This window comes from Scomber scombrus, chromosome 14 (assembly GCF_963691925.1).
Source record: "Scomber scombrus chromosome 14, fScoSco1.1, whole genome shotgun sequence".
Classification (NCBI taxonomy): Eukaryota; Metazoa; Chordata; class Actinopteri; order Scombriformes; family Scombridae; genus Scomber; species Scomber scombrus.
Genome location: NC_084983.1, coordinates 3,174,433 through 3,192,570, shown reverse-complemented (window position 1 = coordinate 3,192,570; position 18,138 = coordinate 3,174,433). Strand labels below are relative to the sequence as shown.

Genomic DNA, 18,138 nt, shown 5'->3' with positions numbered 1-18,138 from the left:
TCTGTATCCGTGTGACATCACAGATTAAGATGGCCAGAGCGTCCCTATGTGTAGAAGACAGTAGGCTAAGAGATCATTTCATTAACTTTAAATGTCCTTGGATGATATGCGTATCATTTTAACAAGCCGAGGTTCAGCGGTTGCCGCCCCGCTCCGACTTGATGATATTTAGCTCGCTTCGCACTCGCCCTGCGGTTGGTCTCTTCCTCCTTGTTTTTTTTTTTTTTTAAAAGCTTCAGCTTTACATTTCAGCTCTTAAAGGCTCTGTCCCGCTGAGTTCTCTCTCCCCCAACAGACAGCCAGCCCCCCCCCCCCCCTCCTCCCTTCCCCCTCCCCATACCAGACAGACTCAGTTCAGCCATGATACATATAAAAGCTATTACCTAAAAGCTATTACGCGCTCTATCCACCGCTCGGAGACCTTGAGGCAGGAGAGGCACTTAACAAAATAATGATCGTTTTTCGGTTTTCATTCGACGGGAAACAACCTTGTAAAAATATCGCTGTTTTTGACTTATTTATTAGTTTTACAATGCGTTCATTTTGGTTGCACCACATCGTAGCCTCTCATAGAAAATCACAGGCGTATGTATTAGGATTTGCACAGATAAGATTAGACCTCTGTGGACCAGAGACGGCACTTTGGGACAGTGCCAGCTGTCTCCCGACAAGCAGTTAATGTCCACGCACGAGGACTCAGCCATCACCAACATGACCACTTTCAACTACAACCACTTACAACTGTGCAGCAGCTGTTTTTATGCTGCACAGCACAAAAAAAAACATCACATCCTAAATGGTGCAATGAATATGAAGCCATAACTCCATAAACTGCATCATGTCCCACAGGTTTTGCTGCATTTAGATCAGTCTCAGTGAGTGTGATGTATTTTCTGGGTGTGATTTATGTTGATTTTTAAATATGAATTCAGCTCCAATTCTTCCATAGCACACACCAGTATATGTTGGACATTATATAAATATAAAAGTCAATTTCACATTCACATTTTTGAAGGTTTTTTTTCTCATAAAATCTCTGCAGCCTCTTAAACTCAACACAGTATAGAGTCAATGTCCAATTAAAGGAAGTAAAAGAAAGAAAATGTCATGATGTGGTTTTTTTTATACCACTAACAGCAGCTTAAAAGGTATATCTTATTGCATTTTGCTGTGCCTGACAGTAGACAGCAGACAGAAGCTCAGCTGCTATTAGATTCCAACTAGAAGCAAACTTCAAAGCCTCAAATACCATTTCCTCCTATCCAGAGCTTCCTGTTTCTCCATCTTTGTGAATGTAATTGCATCCAGTGCAGTGCCATCAGACTGTACTCTACATCCCCATCAGCATAAAGCACTTTAATGGAGTTCTTAATCCAACCCCAACCCTACACCCCTCCCAAAAAAAAAACCCTATAGGGGATTTTTCACTTTGAGGACTGGAATTTTGACTGCTTTTCTTATCTTGTGTTATCAGGACAGACTGAACCTTTGAACTCCTCCTCATTCATTCATTCATTCATTCATGCACCTGTGAGTAGAAGCGTTACGACCCTCTTAGGTCGGGGCCTGCATTATTAGTGGCAGTGTGTACCTGAGCTGTAGGCACGTTGCCAGCTATCTCTCCACAGAGGAGAGGAAGAGCACAGGAAACAAGTTGCTATCTGGATCATCTCCTGCAGGTGTGAGATTTGCCTACAGGTCTGCAACAGTCTGCTGCCCTTTTTTCCTCGTGGCTCTAATGTTTTTATTAGATTTTTCTTGGCTCACTTACAAAAAAGCCAGGAAAGAAAAAAAAAAAAACGCTGTCATCCCGACTTTGTTTCTCTCGTTGTTTAAACTTTAACCGAGTAATAAGTTATTCCACAAGAAAGGGATCACAGAACTCAAGCGATGCTGACTCGTGTGTTATTCAGGAGATACAAAAAACTCCTAAACGCTGAACATAGCGATACATGTTTTCTGTCTTCCTGTTATGTTGTTCCAACACTTCCTCCAATCAGCTGCTGCGAACCCTCTGAAAGTAATACAGCGCCGTACAGCATGGCTAAAGTACGACGGCGTGTTAGAGCCATATATGTAAAAAGAAAAAAAGAATACTGACCTGAATTTTAAAGTCGTAAGTTTCCGAGAAAAAAACTTTGGATGTTCTCTGATAGTATAAAGTGTCAAATTTGCGTGAAAAAGCATCACTTTGCAACACTTGAGAGACGTTGCTTGTCGTGCATTATGCCTGCAGTGGAAGAACTGATCAAGTTGTACTTTTCAGTTGGGTTTAGCAATAAGGAGATACTTGTTATCTTAGCCCAGAATCACCGTGTCATCCTAAGCATCCAGACTTTGAAAATAAATAGTATTTCTCATAAATTTGTGAGTTTTCTTTCTCGCAAATTCTCGACTTTATATTTCCAGAGAACATCCACTTTTTTTTTCTCATGGATTTATGAGTTTAACCCCTAACCCTCCTTCAGATCACTTTCTTTTCTTTCTTTTTTTGGCCCTAATACGCTGTCGTACTAAAGCATGTGCCGATCTGACAGTGAAAAATGGTTTTAGTTTAAAGCTCTCCAGCTGAGAAGGAACGTGAGACAAATTTAAAAAAAAAACTACAGTCGCAAAAGTCAGGAGCACACAACCGCACCGCAACAATCAGACTCAGTTCTTCTTCTATGAAAACACAGGCGAGTGGTATACCTCCCGTTGTCCTCCTTTCATGCGCTCTCTCCGGGGGGAAATTTCGCTCGTGCCTCATGGTGCTTGAGTTTGTGTTATTTTGCTATTCACACATAATTGCGCCTCCAACATGCTGTCATTCAAAATGGAGGAGGAAGAGGAAAGATAGAGGAGGAGGAAGAGGAGGAGTAGTAGGAGGAGGAGGAGGAGGGGAGGAAGCTATTTCAAAGCTTGCAAAATAAAACCTGTGGGAATTACCTCGCCTCCTTCTCTGTCTGCTTCCCTCTTTCTTTCAATCAGACGTTCAAAAGAAAGAAAAAAAAATAGAGCGAGAGAGTCTGCAGGCTGTTCTGAGGGCGCTGACCACACACACACACACACACACACACACACACACACACACACACACACTACAACACACAACAACACAATGCATTCATAATGATAAGCAGTTTACAGATGCTTGCACCATGCAGGAGCCGTACAAATGATTCATTTACATTAAAAAAACACCTATTTAAATGTTTTCATGTGTGTTGATTTGCTCATATAGTCCATATCTAAAGATTTCAGCCATTCCAGCTCCCATGAGGTTCTGATTAACACAGTTCTACCACATTTCATTCTACCTCTCCTCCGCTGCCAAAGAGTTCCGTTTTTTTGGTCCCACAGATGCAGAATATAGAGCATGTCATTTCACACGTCCTCTTGATTTATACCGCCAGTGTAACCGTCGAGCAATTACATTACACGCTCGTTTCACACGGCCGTGTTGTCGGCGATAAAATAGCGTGTTTATCGGCAGCTGTTCGAGCTAGAGAGCTTTTGAAGAGAGGGGCGAGAGAGAGAGAGAGAAAGAGAGGGAGAGTGCACTTTTTTTTAGAAGTCGTGCCGCCCACTCGCCTCTTGTGTTCACTGGCCAGAGTGTAAACAGAGAGATTTAGAATGTTCTGTGTGTTTATGATAGTTCATACTCCAGCCACAGAGGGTCTGAATGATGGAAATGACTTTTTGAATAATGCAGCATTAACCCTTTACAGATCACTCATTGAAAGAGAGTTATTCTTGTTGAAAATTAAGGTCAATGAAGTTACCTTATATGGTTCCTCACCGGTCTAGGGTCAAACATTTTCCAAAAAGTCTCTAAATAAAAATCCACATGGTTCTACAACCTCACAGAGAGGCATGGGGGGGCTATATTGGATGCTTACAGTTACCATACATACTATATATATAGTTATTCACCTGATAAAGGGTTAATGACTGAGCAGATTCTGTGCTTTTTAAATACTTTGAAAAACTATCAGTACCTCAGACTGTTAATTCTGTGTTTTTATTTTTAATTTGTTGTCTATTGCCAGCACCAACATTGATTTAATTTAGAGATAAATTGGCTATAATAATTCCCCTCCTTGTTTTTTTTTACTCTTTTAATAAGAGTCTTATTATCTCTTATTTTTAATTATTTTTTAATCAGTTTTTTATTTTCTCTTATTTATTTTACTTTATTTAGATTTTCTAAACATTTAATCATTCTTATTTTGTGTGCGTTTTTTCAGTTTTTTCCCTTTTTAATTTTGTCTTTGTTTTTGTTCCCTCATCATTTTATTCCTCGTCTTCATGTCGTCACTTGTTCTGTCTTATTATCAACTTGTCAATCTGTAGCCAAGACAAATGTGTTTTTGCACATTTCAGATCTATTTCTGGGAATTCTAAAATTCTGTTATCTTCATCAATACAACAAATGCATCACCACTAATGTCTGCCCTGCAATGCACAAAAACCCTTACATTTGTCTTTCTTGCCTCCAGGATCTCGACCCAGGTTAGAAGATGCTGCTCCTCGGATCGTGGAACACCCGTCCGATCTGATCGTGTCCAAAGGCGAGCCGGCCACTCTGAACTGTAAGGCCGAGGGGCGCCCCACCCCCATCGTGGAATGGTACAAAGACGGCGAGCGGGTGGAGACGGACCGGGAGGACCCGCGCTCCCACCGGATGCTCCTTCCCAGCGGCTCGCTCTTCTTCCTGAGGATCGTACACGGCAGGAGAAGCAAACCCGACGAGGGCGTCTACGTGTGCGTCGCCCGCAACTACCTGGGGGAGGCGGTCAGTCGCAATGCATCGCTGGAGGTGGCACGTAAGTGGTTTTAGATTTTTTTTCTGCCAGGCTTGAGGGATCTGCGTGTGTGTGTGTGTGTGTGGGTGTGTGTGTGTGTGTGTGTGTGTGTGTGTGTGTGTGATTAAACCAGAAGAAATTGAATGTTGCATTGCACAAAAGCCGAGGAGTCACATGTGAGTGGAAAGAGTGTGAAGGGCAGATTACATTTGACACTATATAGTGATAAAAAAAAAAAAAGACCAAAGTATCAAGAAATCCTTTTTTTTATCATGATCAGCCAATGATCATGATAGACATTTAACATGAGCCCCTTTAAAATACATACAACGAAATAGAAATAGCACATGAGTGTTTTAGAGAGGCAGAGCTGGAGATAACATCACTGACAGAGAGAACAGAAGGAACAGTGTGATACTGTGTTTATAGACAAGTAGAGATGGTTGATAGCTCAGTGCTTGTCCACATATCAGGTGTCAGACATGGTGTTATGTATCATGTAGTCTCAGTAATAAGGGAAGAATTAAAGCACGTATAGATTTCAGCAGTCATAACATCAGCAGCACATTCATAAAAGCAGAAGGGGGGACGGAGGCGGCTTCAAAAGAGTCTCTCTGCTCTCTTATCATCACCATCACTCGGCTGAGTTAGCTGGAGACGCCACCCCTGACCTTGGTGTCAGATCTCCTGGCAGCTCGAAACCCCGAGGACTCCCCCCCGCCCCCACCCCCACCCCCACCCCTCATCCTCTTCTCCAGCCTTCTGACACCTCATCCTATCTCCTCTCGCTCCGGAGAGCCGGAGCCCCTCTGTCGTGTCGCGACCAGGCTCCCGCGACCAGCCGCGGTCATGTAGACGGATGACAGCTAGAGCCAGTATGGAAGAAAAAAAAAAAAAAAGACAGGATGGTGATAACAGTTGTCGCCACCGGACAAGAAAGCTGAAAAAGTTTCTTGCTGGTGAGGAGGGGGGAATAGGAGGGGGTGAGGAGGGGGGAAAGGCCACTGTTAGTTGGCAGCTTCTAACTAGCAGATGTTGTTTCCTTAAAGTACAACAAACTGCTGTCAAATGGCTTTTTTTTAACAGACACCTCTTCATTTTTTTCAATCTCTGTAACACGGCTGCTTGTGACCGTTGACACTTTAATGAAGTGCTGGTCGGACCAATTAAATCCATGCTCTTAGATACAGCCACTACTTTTTAGTGTAAGAGGACTACTGGCTTTAATTTGATTGTTAGAGTTTAAAAAGAAGAAGAAAAGCAAGGTAGGAGTAGAAAAGTTGGTTATAGATAGATCTTTATTGTCATTGCAAGTATAAAATTAAACTGTTTGAGCAGTCCAAATATAAAATATATACACATAACTATAGTAAACACATTCATACCCATACCCATAAAAACTTTAAATGATGTGTTGAATACTCTAAAATATTTGTTTATCTAAAAATGTTGCAGTCTATGTATTTTATTTTGTTATTTTAACATGTTAGAATAAATGATCTAAATCTAAAAAAGATTACTATGAAGTTTGACTTTATTTTGACAGCAACAGGAAATTAAAAAAATCTATGAAGCTTATATGAATAGAAGTAAAGATGTCGGCTAGTTTGTTGCTGCTTACTGTCACATTATAAGGAAATGAAGTGACTCATGTGTTGAACATAGACTAAAAAATCAGGTGCTGTTCAAATATTTATATTATGGATGAAAAGATATGAAGTATATGTTATATTAATAGAGGCAACCATGTCACACAAAACTTAAAACACTGAATGCAAAGTAAACTTTCCCATGTTATCCTCGCTTTCTACTAATGTAGACAAAAATCCCTCCTGACAGATTTTACAGCAACACCAGTGAAGATTTGAACATTTCGTCTGTTCCCTTCACTCCGGCCTCTCCTCCTCCTCCTCCTCCTCCTCCTCCTCCTCCTCCTCCCTTTAAAAACCGAAACCATCTCAGGAATTTCTCCCCGCGCTAACACGAACCACTCAACAACAAAACTCCAGACTCCTGTCAAACACCTTCCAGTCAGCCATCATACTTCCCCGCCAAGGTTCCAGCCCCTAAACCTAATCATCGGGGCTGAATATCCCTCGACTGCCTCTACAGAGAAAAAAAAGAACCCATGAATCATTCTCTATCTCCTCATAAACAGCTGGGATCTGTGCACCTTACCTAAAGAAGAACTACCTTTCACCTTGCCTCTGCTCTGTTTAGGTATCAACATCAGGAGCTCCAGAGGGATTTGTGATATAAGCTGTAAAAGGAAGCTTGTAGAATAGATGGAGGTGGAGGTGAATCACTCATCACAGAGTTGCTAGAACTCTCCCTCCCTCCCCTTCCACCAATAATCCTAAATGTTTTCCCGGACACTTTTTTATACGCACTGTTCCAGATAAGTCGTCTTTGCTTTTCTTAATTCGTGACATTTGGATCGCCCAAAACACCCGGGATGCTATTATTAGTATTATTTTTTCACCAGCACCCTTGAGATATTTCTGGCAGCCGCCGTGAGAGTAACAAGGTCCCTTGTAGGCCAACGCTGACAGCATCTCAGACAAGTCTCAGTGAGGCCGTGAGGGGTCATGTTTGCACTCACCGTGGTCGGCTGTGTATTCTAAGGCTCCTCTCATATCAGGGTGTCTCTCAGTCTACAAGGACACACGGCTATCTATCTGTTTTTCCTCCTTTTTAAAAAATAAGTCTGTTGCTTTCTCTCCTGATGCCATGGTCTTTTGGGAGGTGACATTCTCTGCAGCTGTCTGCGCGCACACACATACACACACACACAAACACTAGCATACACACACACAAACACTAGCATACACACACAAGATCAGGGAGACAACTTTGTGCACAACAGTTGCTCTCACAGATAAGACCCTCTAATCCGTGGTGGTGTCGGAAAAAACCACAAGTGTGATTTTTATGTGTCTTCTTCCGAGTGTGTGTGTGTGTGTGTGTGTGTGCTCGTGAGTGTGTGTGTGTGTGTGTGTGCTCGTGTGTGTGTTTGTGTTTGCACGCCCCTGCACCAACCAACAGACACGCTTTTGGAGCTTTGCCTCCAGAGAGAAAAAGAGAGAGAGAGAGAAAAAGAGAAAGAGAGAGAGAGAGAGAGAGAGAGGTTATACAGAACAAACAATGGTCAGTGCCAAAGCCGAACCAACGCCAACTCCTGCCTGCCCCCCACCACCACCACCCCTCCCTCTACCCGCCCCTCTCTGCACGGCGCCAGTGGGGCCGGAGATAAGGCCACAGGCACATAAGCCTGCCTGGAAGTGCCAGGGGGGCTCAGTGTGGCACAAGAGGAGGCGCAAGATGGCACTTTGTGGCATGGTGTTACTTTGCTCCCCAGCCTGTGACTTGGAAGCACTGGGGGCAAACTGAGAGAGAGCTGCACTGCGTATTGGTGTGTGTATATTTTGGTATCGAGGCCGGAGCCAACACAGTGGGAACAGCGGTAGGTTCAGGAGATTTAACCCCTCGCAGTCCATCTGCTGCAGGCTGAGAGGCAGGCAGGGTGATGATGGCTGCTGAGCTGCAGTGTTGGATGGAACGGTAACATTTTGTAGCACTTAAAGTCGAATTGAATGTTAGAGCTTATGAGGAGGTGGTTTATTTTGAAGTGTTACAGTTAGGTCTGTATTAAATTGGGCACTGACACAAGCTTTGTTATTTCACCTGTTGACCAAAACAAGTTACAGTTAAGTAATGAGTTATAGGGCTGGGTATACAATATAATGAAATAAAATAAAAAAAATAAAATAATGACTTATAATAATGATGTTATCTTTAATATGTAGCCCACTCTTTTTCAAGGGGCCAAAAGTAATTGGACAGTTGAGTCATCACCTCCAAGTGATTCTTGATAAAGTATTAAAAATGAGCCTCTGACTTGAAGGGATTGTGTATATCTCTACACTTCAACTGCATCTCAGCTGTTTCTTTTTAAATCCATCGTGGAGGCGTCCAGAAAAATGTGTCACTGTCCAAGTATTTCCGAATTTAACTGTATATGCTTCATGTGTTTCATGCGTGTACCAAAAGGGACAGATAAAAGCACAGATCTCTTTAAAGTGGAGCCGTTGCCACAGATGTCTCTTATAGACATTTTCTCATGCAGCATTGAAGCAGCAGCTGATAAACGAGCAGTGCTTTGACCTCACGGGTCAAACAAATGTAACACTAGACACTCAATCATCTCAGCTGTGGTGTGAATGTGTGCAAAGTCGTAGATTTCATCTTTAAAGTGATACTCCACCCCGAAAATCTATCTGATGATCAAACATTGTGCGCAGGCTTCAAAGGTGGCTGTGAGGTTTATAGATTCCTCGCTGACGGAGAACATCTGCTGTACTCAGCTCCAGTTCACCCCAAATGTATAGAAGATGTATCTCACACAAGTCCTGTGGCAAAGTTAACTTACACTTAAATTTATAGAGCATGAAAATCCAACATGGACACAGATTCTTTATCTTTTTAGGAAATGAGGTCTTGGACAAGCATCATCTCATCACTATGAATATCTACACCAAATGTCATGGTGATCTATCCTCCCTAAAAGACGTGTCACTTTAAGAATGTGTGCACATACTAATACTATTAGACTGACATTTAAAGTGGAAACAGACAACTTTTCAACATTCCTCCCCTAGTATTTCCAAGTGGTATTATTGTCTGTTCTGCTTTTGAAAAGACAACCACATCCATGTCCATTTTCCTCAGAGTCTAGCTTCATGAAGCAATGATCAACATCACTTTGGACTTAAGAGATAAGAAAGAAGTGTGTTTACTGAGGAGATAAATTCAAATTCATTCATTTTATATTGAATTTAATTGAAGAGGCAAAAGCTATTGTAATGATGTTTATTGCATGGTCATAGGGCTGGGTATCATTTAAAGAATTACGATACCAGTACCAATCCAAGTATCCTTAAAGTGATACTGATACCAGTTGAGTACTTGGGCCAATCACATGTTGCATTAAATTGAAGAAAGCTTGTGTTGATTGGCTGTGAGTCCATCCATTGACAGGAGCAGAAATTGATACTACTTGGTATCGATTTATTTTGGTCGATACCTTAAAGGTAACGAGTACTGATACCCAGCCCTACATGGTAATAACACAGTTCGAGTAACATTATTGCTTCACACAAAGAAACACAAACTACAGGAGAAAAACTGTGTGTTCGTTCAGTCGTTTAGTCTATATTGGAGACGTGAAAGTAGATAGAAGTTCTTGAGTATGTGTTGAGGAAAGCAAATTGGGTTGGTAGCATGTTTATGTTTTTTAACAAATTTCAACAGAGATGATGATATAACATATTCTGTCCGTTGACGTTCATATGGACAAGTAACTGACACTTTTCAGGTCGTATACTCACAACTAAAACATAGCGTTTGTCATCAGATCTGCCTCTTCAATATTCCACATATCATATAGTAATAAGACAATAGAAAGTGGTTAGCCACCTAAAATTAGATTTGGTTGAGCAATGAATGATGCACTTCATTTGCGACATAAATGGAGCCTTCATTTCCCCGAGAGAGATCATACCTGCTGGTAGACAGAAACAGTCTATATGCCGATGATATCATCATTCTACAGACATCATACTGTGCAATCAATATTTACTTCATTATAATTACTTAAAGCAAAAACGTTGTTTATTTCCACTTTAATTTGTCCTTGAAAATAATGACATGGTTCAACATCAATCCAAGGCTTTATTAATGTTATGCATTGAAAACACCAGCTCAGTATAACAGCTGAAAGCAATGAATCAGAGTCGTTATAATAATAATTTTTTTTATACTCACCTGTGTCAGTGTGTTTATTGAGAGGGCCCCTGTCTGAATAGGTGTAATAATTCCTTCTCGTTATTTCTCAAGTGGGTGTGGACCATTTTTCCTTTGCGGGCATTCAAACGCTGACAATTAGGTACTCAATACCTCATTAGGGAGGGTTCTGCTTAGTTACCTCAGTAACAGTCTCCACTTATTATTAATGGCAGCTTTGATGAATGGATGCTTGATGCATGAGTTGGGAGTCTTTTCAAGCTTCAGTAGGTGTAACTTCACCTCAGATATGATGGAGTAGACAGGTTATATAGCTTCTGCATGTTTTAAACATGATGACTTTGAAGTAGTTGGTATTAAAGACAAACAGGTTGGATATTGCACTGCATTAACTTGGAAGGGTGGGTGTTGAATATGAGTATGTCATCAATGTTGGATTAATAGGGAATATTCATAAAAAAACACCAACGGATGTACAACTTCTTTAAATTAATGTGCTGTAAGTTTAGTTTAATGTAGTTTATTTTGGTTATTAAACTCAAATACACATTTATAAATAAAATAAATAATCATATGTCCTTATTTTCTTCATCTCCTTTAGAAACAGTGACTGACCAATAAGAAATTAAATAAATAAATAAACAAATAAAGCAGTTTCTTACCAAAAAGGTGTAGGCTGAAGCATTTGCCTCTAACACCTACTCTTTTTTTTATATTAGTCTTTCAAATAGATACCAATGAACATAACAAACACAACACATATCGAATAATACTGAGAATATATATACACATATTTTCTTATATATCCCCAAAAGTACCAACGTTCTTCTAAGTGTTACTATCACCCAGCAATTTGAAAATCCTGTCTTTTGTGCTATTTTTTCCAGCCTGTCCATTCAATTACTTTGCATTAAGAACAAATCTCACACCACCTTACCAAATACTCCCTTCCAAAAGTTGTGTTTTTGAGCCCCAATCCTATCCGATTTCACGCATTAAACCAGATCCTTTGATCCTGAAAATGCGGCCCGGCGAAGTTACAAGCCGGGGAGCCGAGGCCGATTCATGTCAGATGTATAAAAGTCAGTCAAGCACAATAGACCTAACAGGCCAGACACCCCTGGGTGGGGATTTGACATTCAGAGGGACTTGCCCGAGCTCCTGGCGGCTTTTTCTTTGAGTGTTTTATACCTCTGACGTTTTTATTATGCCTGGCTACATCTCTACTGCCTGGCTTTATGGCTCATGAATATTCAGAGCAACAGAGGAGGGGAGGAGGTAGGTGGGTGGGCGGGTGGGTGGGGTGGAGTTAGACGCATTTAAAATACAACTGACTGATGGTAAGTAAGGGTTTTTATGCCCTCAAAACCAATCCACCCCCATCCACCCGCACTCCCTTTTATTTAAGGTTGTTTAGCGGTCAAGCCTTCAAGGTTCGAGATGGCAGCTGCCGTGTGGAATTTGGGGGAGTGAACAGGTGAAGATGTGATGAAACTCTTCCTCTGTCTTTGTGTGTGTGTGTGTGTGTAAGCCTTTATAACGGTAGTCTGGGCTAACTTTCTCACCCGTAGAAATTCCAAACACCAGTGTGAGGGAGAAACAGCTGAAAAGCACTGTCACCAGTTGGATCCTCCTTTCCCTGTTTTCTCTCTCTTTCTCTCTCGCTCACACACACACACAGACACACACACACACGCAAATATACTCACACCTGTCGTACCGTTTTCAATCGCTGTGACCCGCGTGCAGAAAAATGGATTTCAGGGTTTACGGATTTTGGGAGTGGGGGAAAGGATTTGGCGTGAGGAGGGAGAAGAGAAGTGTAGGTTGGGTGATTCTGATAAAAGAGAGATGAAGAACCCCCACCCCTCCTCTTCCCCTGCTTCTCTGCCCCCCCTCCCTCCCTCTGCTCTCCTGGAGCTGCCCTCTGTCCCTGTTATTAACCCTGGTGGTCTGGAGCCATATGGGTTGTGATTGGAGCTTTGCGGCACATGCTGTCATACACAGTGAAGTGTGGAGCAGTCCCACTGATCTTTATACTATGCAGCCTGCACTAGTACCTGCTGGGAACAGCTAAGTGGCCACTGATCTTTGCTTACATTAGAAACCTTTACAGTATGTGTAAGCACCAGGTAGATCCATTTTTAAATGAAGACAGACAAGAAAATATGTATGACATTCTCTGCACTGTCAACATAAACAGCCTGAATAACTGTGTTTGTATCCTCAAACCTGTTTTAGCAGCAGTTGTGTCTGTTAACCCGTTCTGAATGAGCCCTGTTTTGTTACCTGTTAACCTGCTTTGAATGAGCTGATATTATCTATGAAGCTATTATGAGACAGCTGATTGTATCTGCTTGTCTTCTAACCTATAAGATAAGCTGATTTCAAGTCTGTCAATCAACCGGTGGGTGAAAGACAGGTTGTTGGCCTCCGCTGTAGTTAGTCTTGTCAGCACTTAAGCATCTTTTTAATGTAATTGTTTTACAATCAGTTCATTCTACATGGCGTCAAGGCCATGTAGAACAGTAGAAGCAGGGAAAGTGCTCCTATTAGTGCAAAGATACAGTAGGTGCCCCAATGAGAACAAATGTATTGCTTCTCCTATTTATACATTGTTGACCAGTTTAAAAAAAGCAAAGAAAACCGGAATATTTTTAGATGGGAATCTGCGAGTGGAGCATGAGTGCACATCCCACCGGTATGAGTTTCACGTTGAGCCCACCCTGCATCTTCCTGCGCCTCCACCGGAGCATGACAATGTTTTCCACCAGCTGTCTGAAGCACTTTGCCCATTCAAATCTATTTGTCAGGACAGCTAACTGTCAAGTCTTATTTCCCAATTATCATCTCCCCCGGCTCTATACAGATTGACTTTTTACCAGTTGAGATATCATGTGGACATCGGGATGCATACTCAACCTCTCATACTTCCCATGAATCAGACTGTGTCTGTGTGTGTGTGTGGGGGGGTTTCTATTCAGCACATAAAGTCAAGACGGAGTGATACAGTATCACCATCACCTCTCATACTGAACACTCACAGCAGTGACATTCTCACTCGCTTGATGATAACAAGCTCTCCTCTCTCCTCTCTACTCTCTCTCTGCGTGTGTGTGTCTCTGTGTATGTGTGTGAGCTCTGAGGTGTGTTCATGCTTCACTAATGGGATTGCAGGTCCGTGCAGCCTTGTGAAGGACAGAGCCGGTGGCCATTCTGGTCTTAAAAGAAGGGGATCAGATGGCCGGAGTGAGGCCACGGCCCTCTGGCTTAACCCCCTCTGTATGATCTGACCGTCTGCCGGTCATTGAGCCAGACCCACCAGCCAAACCCTCCTCCAGAGGATAACCATGAATTAATTAGACCACACTAAAGGCGAGTGTGACCAGTGACCAGCATGTGTGTGTGGGTGTGTGCGTGTGTGTGTGTTGCTGTTTGTCATAAAGGGTCAGTGGGACAAAAGCAGAAGGATGAGGGTTTGGGGTTGAGGTGGGGGTGAACTGGGGAGGGGGCGTTGACAACAGGTGGTGTGAGGAAGAGCTTTAACCCCTTCCCCCCCTTTAACGACAGTGTAGCACAAGGGCCACGGGGGCCTCGGAGAACAATGACAACCCCTTGCTCCAACCGTTATGTCCAATCACACCCCATTATCTCTCTGAGCAGCCACACTGACACACCATCCCTCTGTGCTCAATAACTGTCCTAGTTGGTCGTTTCTAAGGTTTCTTCCCATTTATTGTACTTGCAAATGTATGTTTCATTCATACATGGACATACAGGGTGAACACATAAAAAAAGCATCTCTACAATCAATTAAAAGTAGTGAAATAAAAGTAGTGTCTGGTGTTGTATTGGATTATACTAATTTAAGGTGCTGCCCCTGAATATAAATGTAAAGTTAATGGGTGGACCAAATACATATGAATGTCCCATGAATTTTAAAAGCCTACATTCAATTACACCATTTGCAGTACTTCAATATTTAACATTGTTGCAATTACGTACATTCAGAATTTGCTGATTTGACTTTTTTTCCAATGGGATGGAAAAGAAGTCTGATTTAAAAGTCAAAAAAGCAGACTCAGCAAATCTCCTTTTTATTAAATTACACGGCTCGAGCACAAAGACGCCTTCTTCTTCTTCTTCGGTGTCCTTCTTTTTGACTTTTGATTGTTTTACCTGACAATTACATGGAGCACAGTTGCTTTGAAAATTAACAAGTCTGATTTAGCCTTTTGTTTAAGCACAATAACACTTAAAAATCTTGAACCATAGTGGATGTTTTTTATTCGCACTGCTGAAGTGTCTTGATTAATTCATTAAGAGTCATTAGTCTTCGTCTTATAGGATGCAAATGACCTCCATTGAGGCCAGTAGCCCTGTGGCTAAACAACACAAAGAGCTTTGTGATGTGTGTTGCTACAGGGCACTGATTAAGAAAAGGAAATATGAACCAGGACATCCAGTTAGAAGCCTTATCACACACAAAGATACTGAGCTGCAGTTTAAGCTCCTTTGAGGCAGGAATGTACAACAAATGAGAAGACATCACAGCAGAACAGTGATATTTGTTCATATGTCACAGTGTTCGTCAATTATACAATAAAATATCTAAATCCTACCTGTATCTAAATTTAGTTGTTTTTGCTGGTAATTTGAACTTGTGGTAGATTGACCATTGCAGCATGTAGTCAGACGTGGAGGTTCTTTTTGTCCAAAAGGTCTAACACCTCCATTACCCTTCAGTAGTAGACTCATCTAAAGATATAACATAAAATTGACCACATACTTGGTTGTGAGAAGTCCTATCCTTACCATACATAATCACATCAAGGAAACTGCAATGGTTTCAACCATTTACCAGACCGGTAGTCACGTCAACAAATAATAAGCAAATTAAATGACATCAATAACTTGTCCAAGCCATGTAGCTAGATTTTGACCAAAATGTGTAAGCTCAGCTTGAAATACCATCATAGCTGTGAGGTTTACAGGCCTGCATGTCAAATTATTTTAAGATACTTGACCCAACATGTGTAATTGCCCACATATTAAACTGTGCCGCTCATAGGTCATTACTCCAAATAATCTGTTTTCCAATCATCTTTGCAAATATTTATTCAGATCTTCTTGTCCCAACAGAGAATGGCAATATAATTACAGAATACGCTGACACACTTTACAAGCTAAACTACATGTTTACCTTGTGTAATTTCCTAAAATAGTTCAAACAATGGTCATGTCCTCATGTACTATCCTCCCTTCCAGCAATTAGCCTTAAACTGGTTACTCTCCAATTGAAGTGCTACCCTAATGGTAGCTGGTTTAATGTCATTTTCATTAGCTTGTTGGTTTATGGATGTTTAGATTTGAAGTTTACCATAACATAATCATGTTTGCAGAGCAGTTCTCTGAGTGCGTGATGTGTTCACTATGTGCTAGCCATCATCATGGAAATGGGATGCCATATTGGATTGATTCAAACAGCACCAACTGGCTTACGACCAATGAGAAGCCTATTCTCTGCTTGGGTAGTGGAACATAACCCGACAGATAGGCTGAGGGATAACAGAGCAATGGAGGTTTCGTCTATCTCATACACATTGCCCTGTATTAATAGTCTAACCTGGAATATTTATCTCCCATAGACTTGCATTGAACTGATTCTTAAAAATATGGAACAAAGGTGCGTCCCATATGACTTGAATACAGAACACATCTTTTAGTTTCCAATTATAAGGTAATTCCATATTTTACAATACAGGTGGCAACCCTATGATAAGGCAACGTGATAAAATGTGAGTCCTGATGTACAGGAAGTTGAACAGAAGAATGAAAGAGAATGAAAATGAGATGTGACAAGAAATAGACTGAACAAACCCGAATAACAGTGACGGCAAAGTGTTAGCCAGGAGCAACACAAACACACAGAAGGGACAGCTCAGTACAAATCATCACAAATAACAGGAGAGGAAGGATACATTCAGGCAGTTTGAGGTATCATTCACAACAGACAGTAAGCACGAGAGGTCAACACAGTCGATACACAGTTCAAACAAATCAATCCAACGCAATCAGAGCTTCATTACCAAGAGGATAAAAAGGGAAGACATTAAAGCAACTGTGTTGTTGCTGTGAAAATAACTGTACATGGACACGTGAACGTTTACCACCAAATGTGCTCTTTGGACGGCATCACATTGTAATTATTGAACCAATTTGTGGAGTTATCGGAAAAATCATTCTGTGTATTGAACAGTGAATTGTGTTTTTTCATGAGCTCATTCTGTTCAAAGGACAAATCAGTGTACCAGCAGGGCCTTAGACTGTAGTCAGTGGATGTTTCATTCTCATCAGCTGGACAATCTTCCATCATTGTTATGTCCCAACTAATTTTAGTAATTGAACCATAATAAAGTCATTAGACAACAAATTCTAATTGATGTATATGTCTTTCCAGATTTTGCCAGCTCATTTCAATTATAGGACAATTTATTCAAGTTATTGGATGAGTCATTCATAGTTGGGAATTCATTACGGTTATTTGCCTATTCATCCCCCCACGCAAGAGAGCTGATTTCAGGAACTCGACAGCTCAATCCCGTTATTGGACATCTTCTCATTGGTGCCACAGTGATACATGTCAGCCCTCAAGCCAAAAATAGGGCTGTAGTTTAATCTAGACTATGGATATGGCATATATTCATTGATATTTTCAGCTTTGATGCAGCGACTTGTAAGCACTTGATCGAACATGAATATTTGAGTGACAGAAAATACTTGGAAGTCCCTGGTCCTAAATGTTAAATTAGCATTATTGATGCGGTTGCCTCTCTGCATATAAAGAAGGGGCTTATGTTCTTTCTTTGTATGTTTGCTGTAGCTTTTTGCTTCTGTCATATAAAGAGCATCTTCTCAAGCAGTGAGTGCATGTTAAACAGTAGAGATTTCTTGATATGCTTTTAAGATGTTCATCTCTGTTTACTTTTCCTTGTCTTACCTTGCTAATGGCTTGTCTCATAAAAGTAGAGGAACTCATTAAAAAGGCAGCATCTCAATTAAAAGTAACCTTTGGAACTATTTATCGACAGAGGCGTTCACCTTTGAATATGGGCGTAGTAATATCAGCCGCCAGCTCTTTGTGGTAAAAATGGTTTTTCAGGGGTGTTTAGCCATATTTGACCTGTCTGCAAATGGTAAATATGCGGGCGAACAGCAGTGGAAAATGCTTATTGATTTCTACTTGTGTGTATTTGTACAAGATTCATTTCTCCTTAAGACGTGCTCCCACCTCGGAGTTAAAAAAGGTCAGCGAACAGGGGCTTAAGTCATTCAAGTGGAGCTAAATGGATTTCTGCTCCAAGATCCATCTGTTTTTGGAGTTTGTTGACAGGGTGGAAAATTGGAACTGTTGCTTTTCCCTCCCCCCCCAAGTCACACCACCGCCACCTCCTCCCCTTTCAATGCAGGGGTATGAACAGGCACGGCACACCGACGGGGTAAAAAGTGTGCTGGGCACGAGGCAGGATACAAGGCCTGGCCATCTGCT

At 41.5% G+C, this 18,138-nt stretch overlaps 1 protein-coding gene across 1 annotated transcript in view; it reads left to right on the top strand.

The window, feature by feature from the left end:
- Window positions 1-18,138, top strand: part of robo3 (roundabout, axon guidance receptor, homolog 3 (Drosophila)) — a 171,741-nt gene that overhangs the window by 91,305 nt on the left and 62,298 nt on the right. Inside the window, exon 2 of the mRNA XM_062432652.1 lies at window positions 4,482-4,808. Coding sequence (XP_062288636.1) covers window positions 4,482-4,808 — 327 coding nt within the window. The remainder of the gene's footprint in view (window positions 1-4,481; window positions 4,809-18,138) is intronic.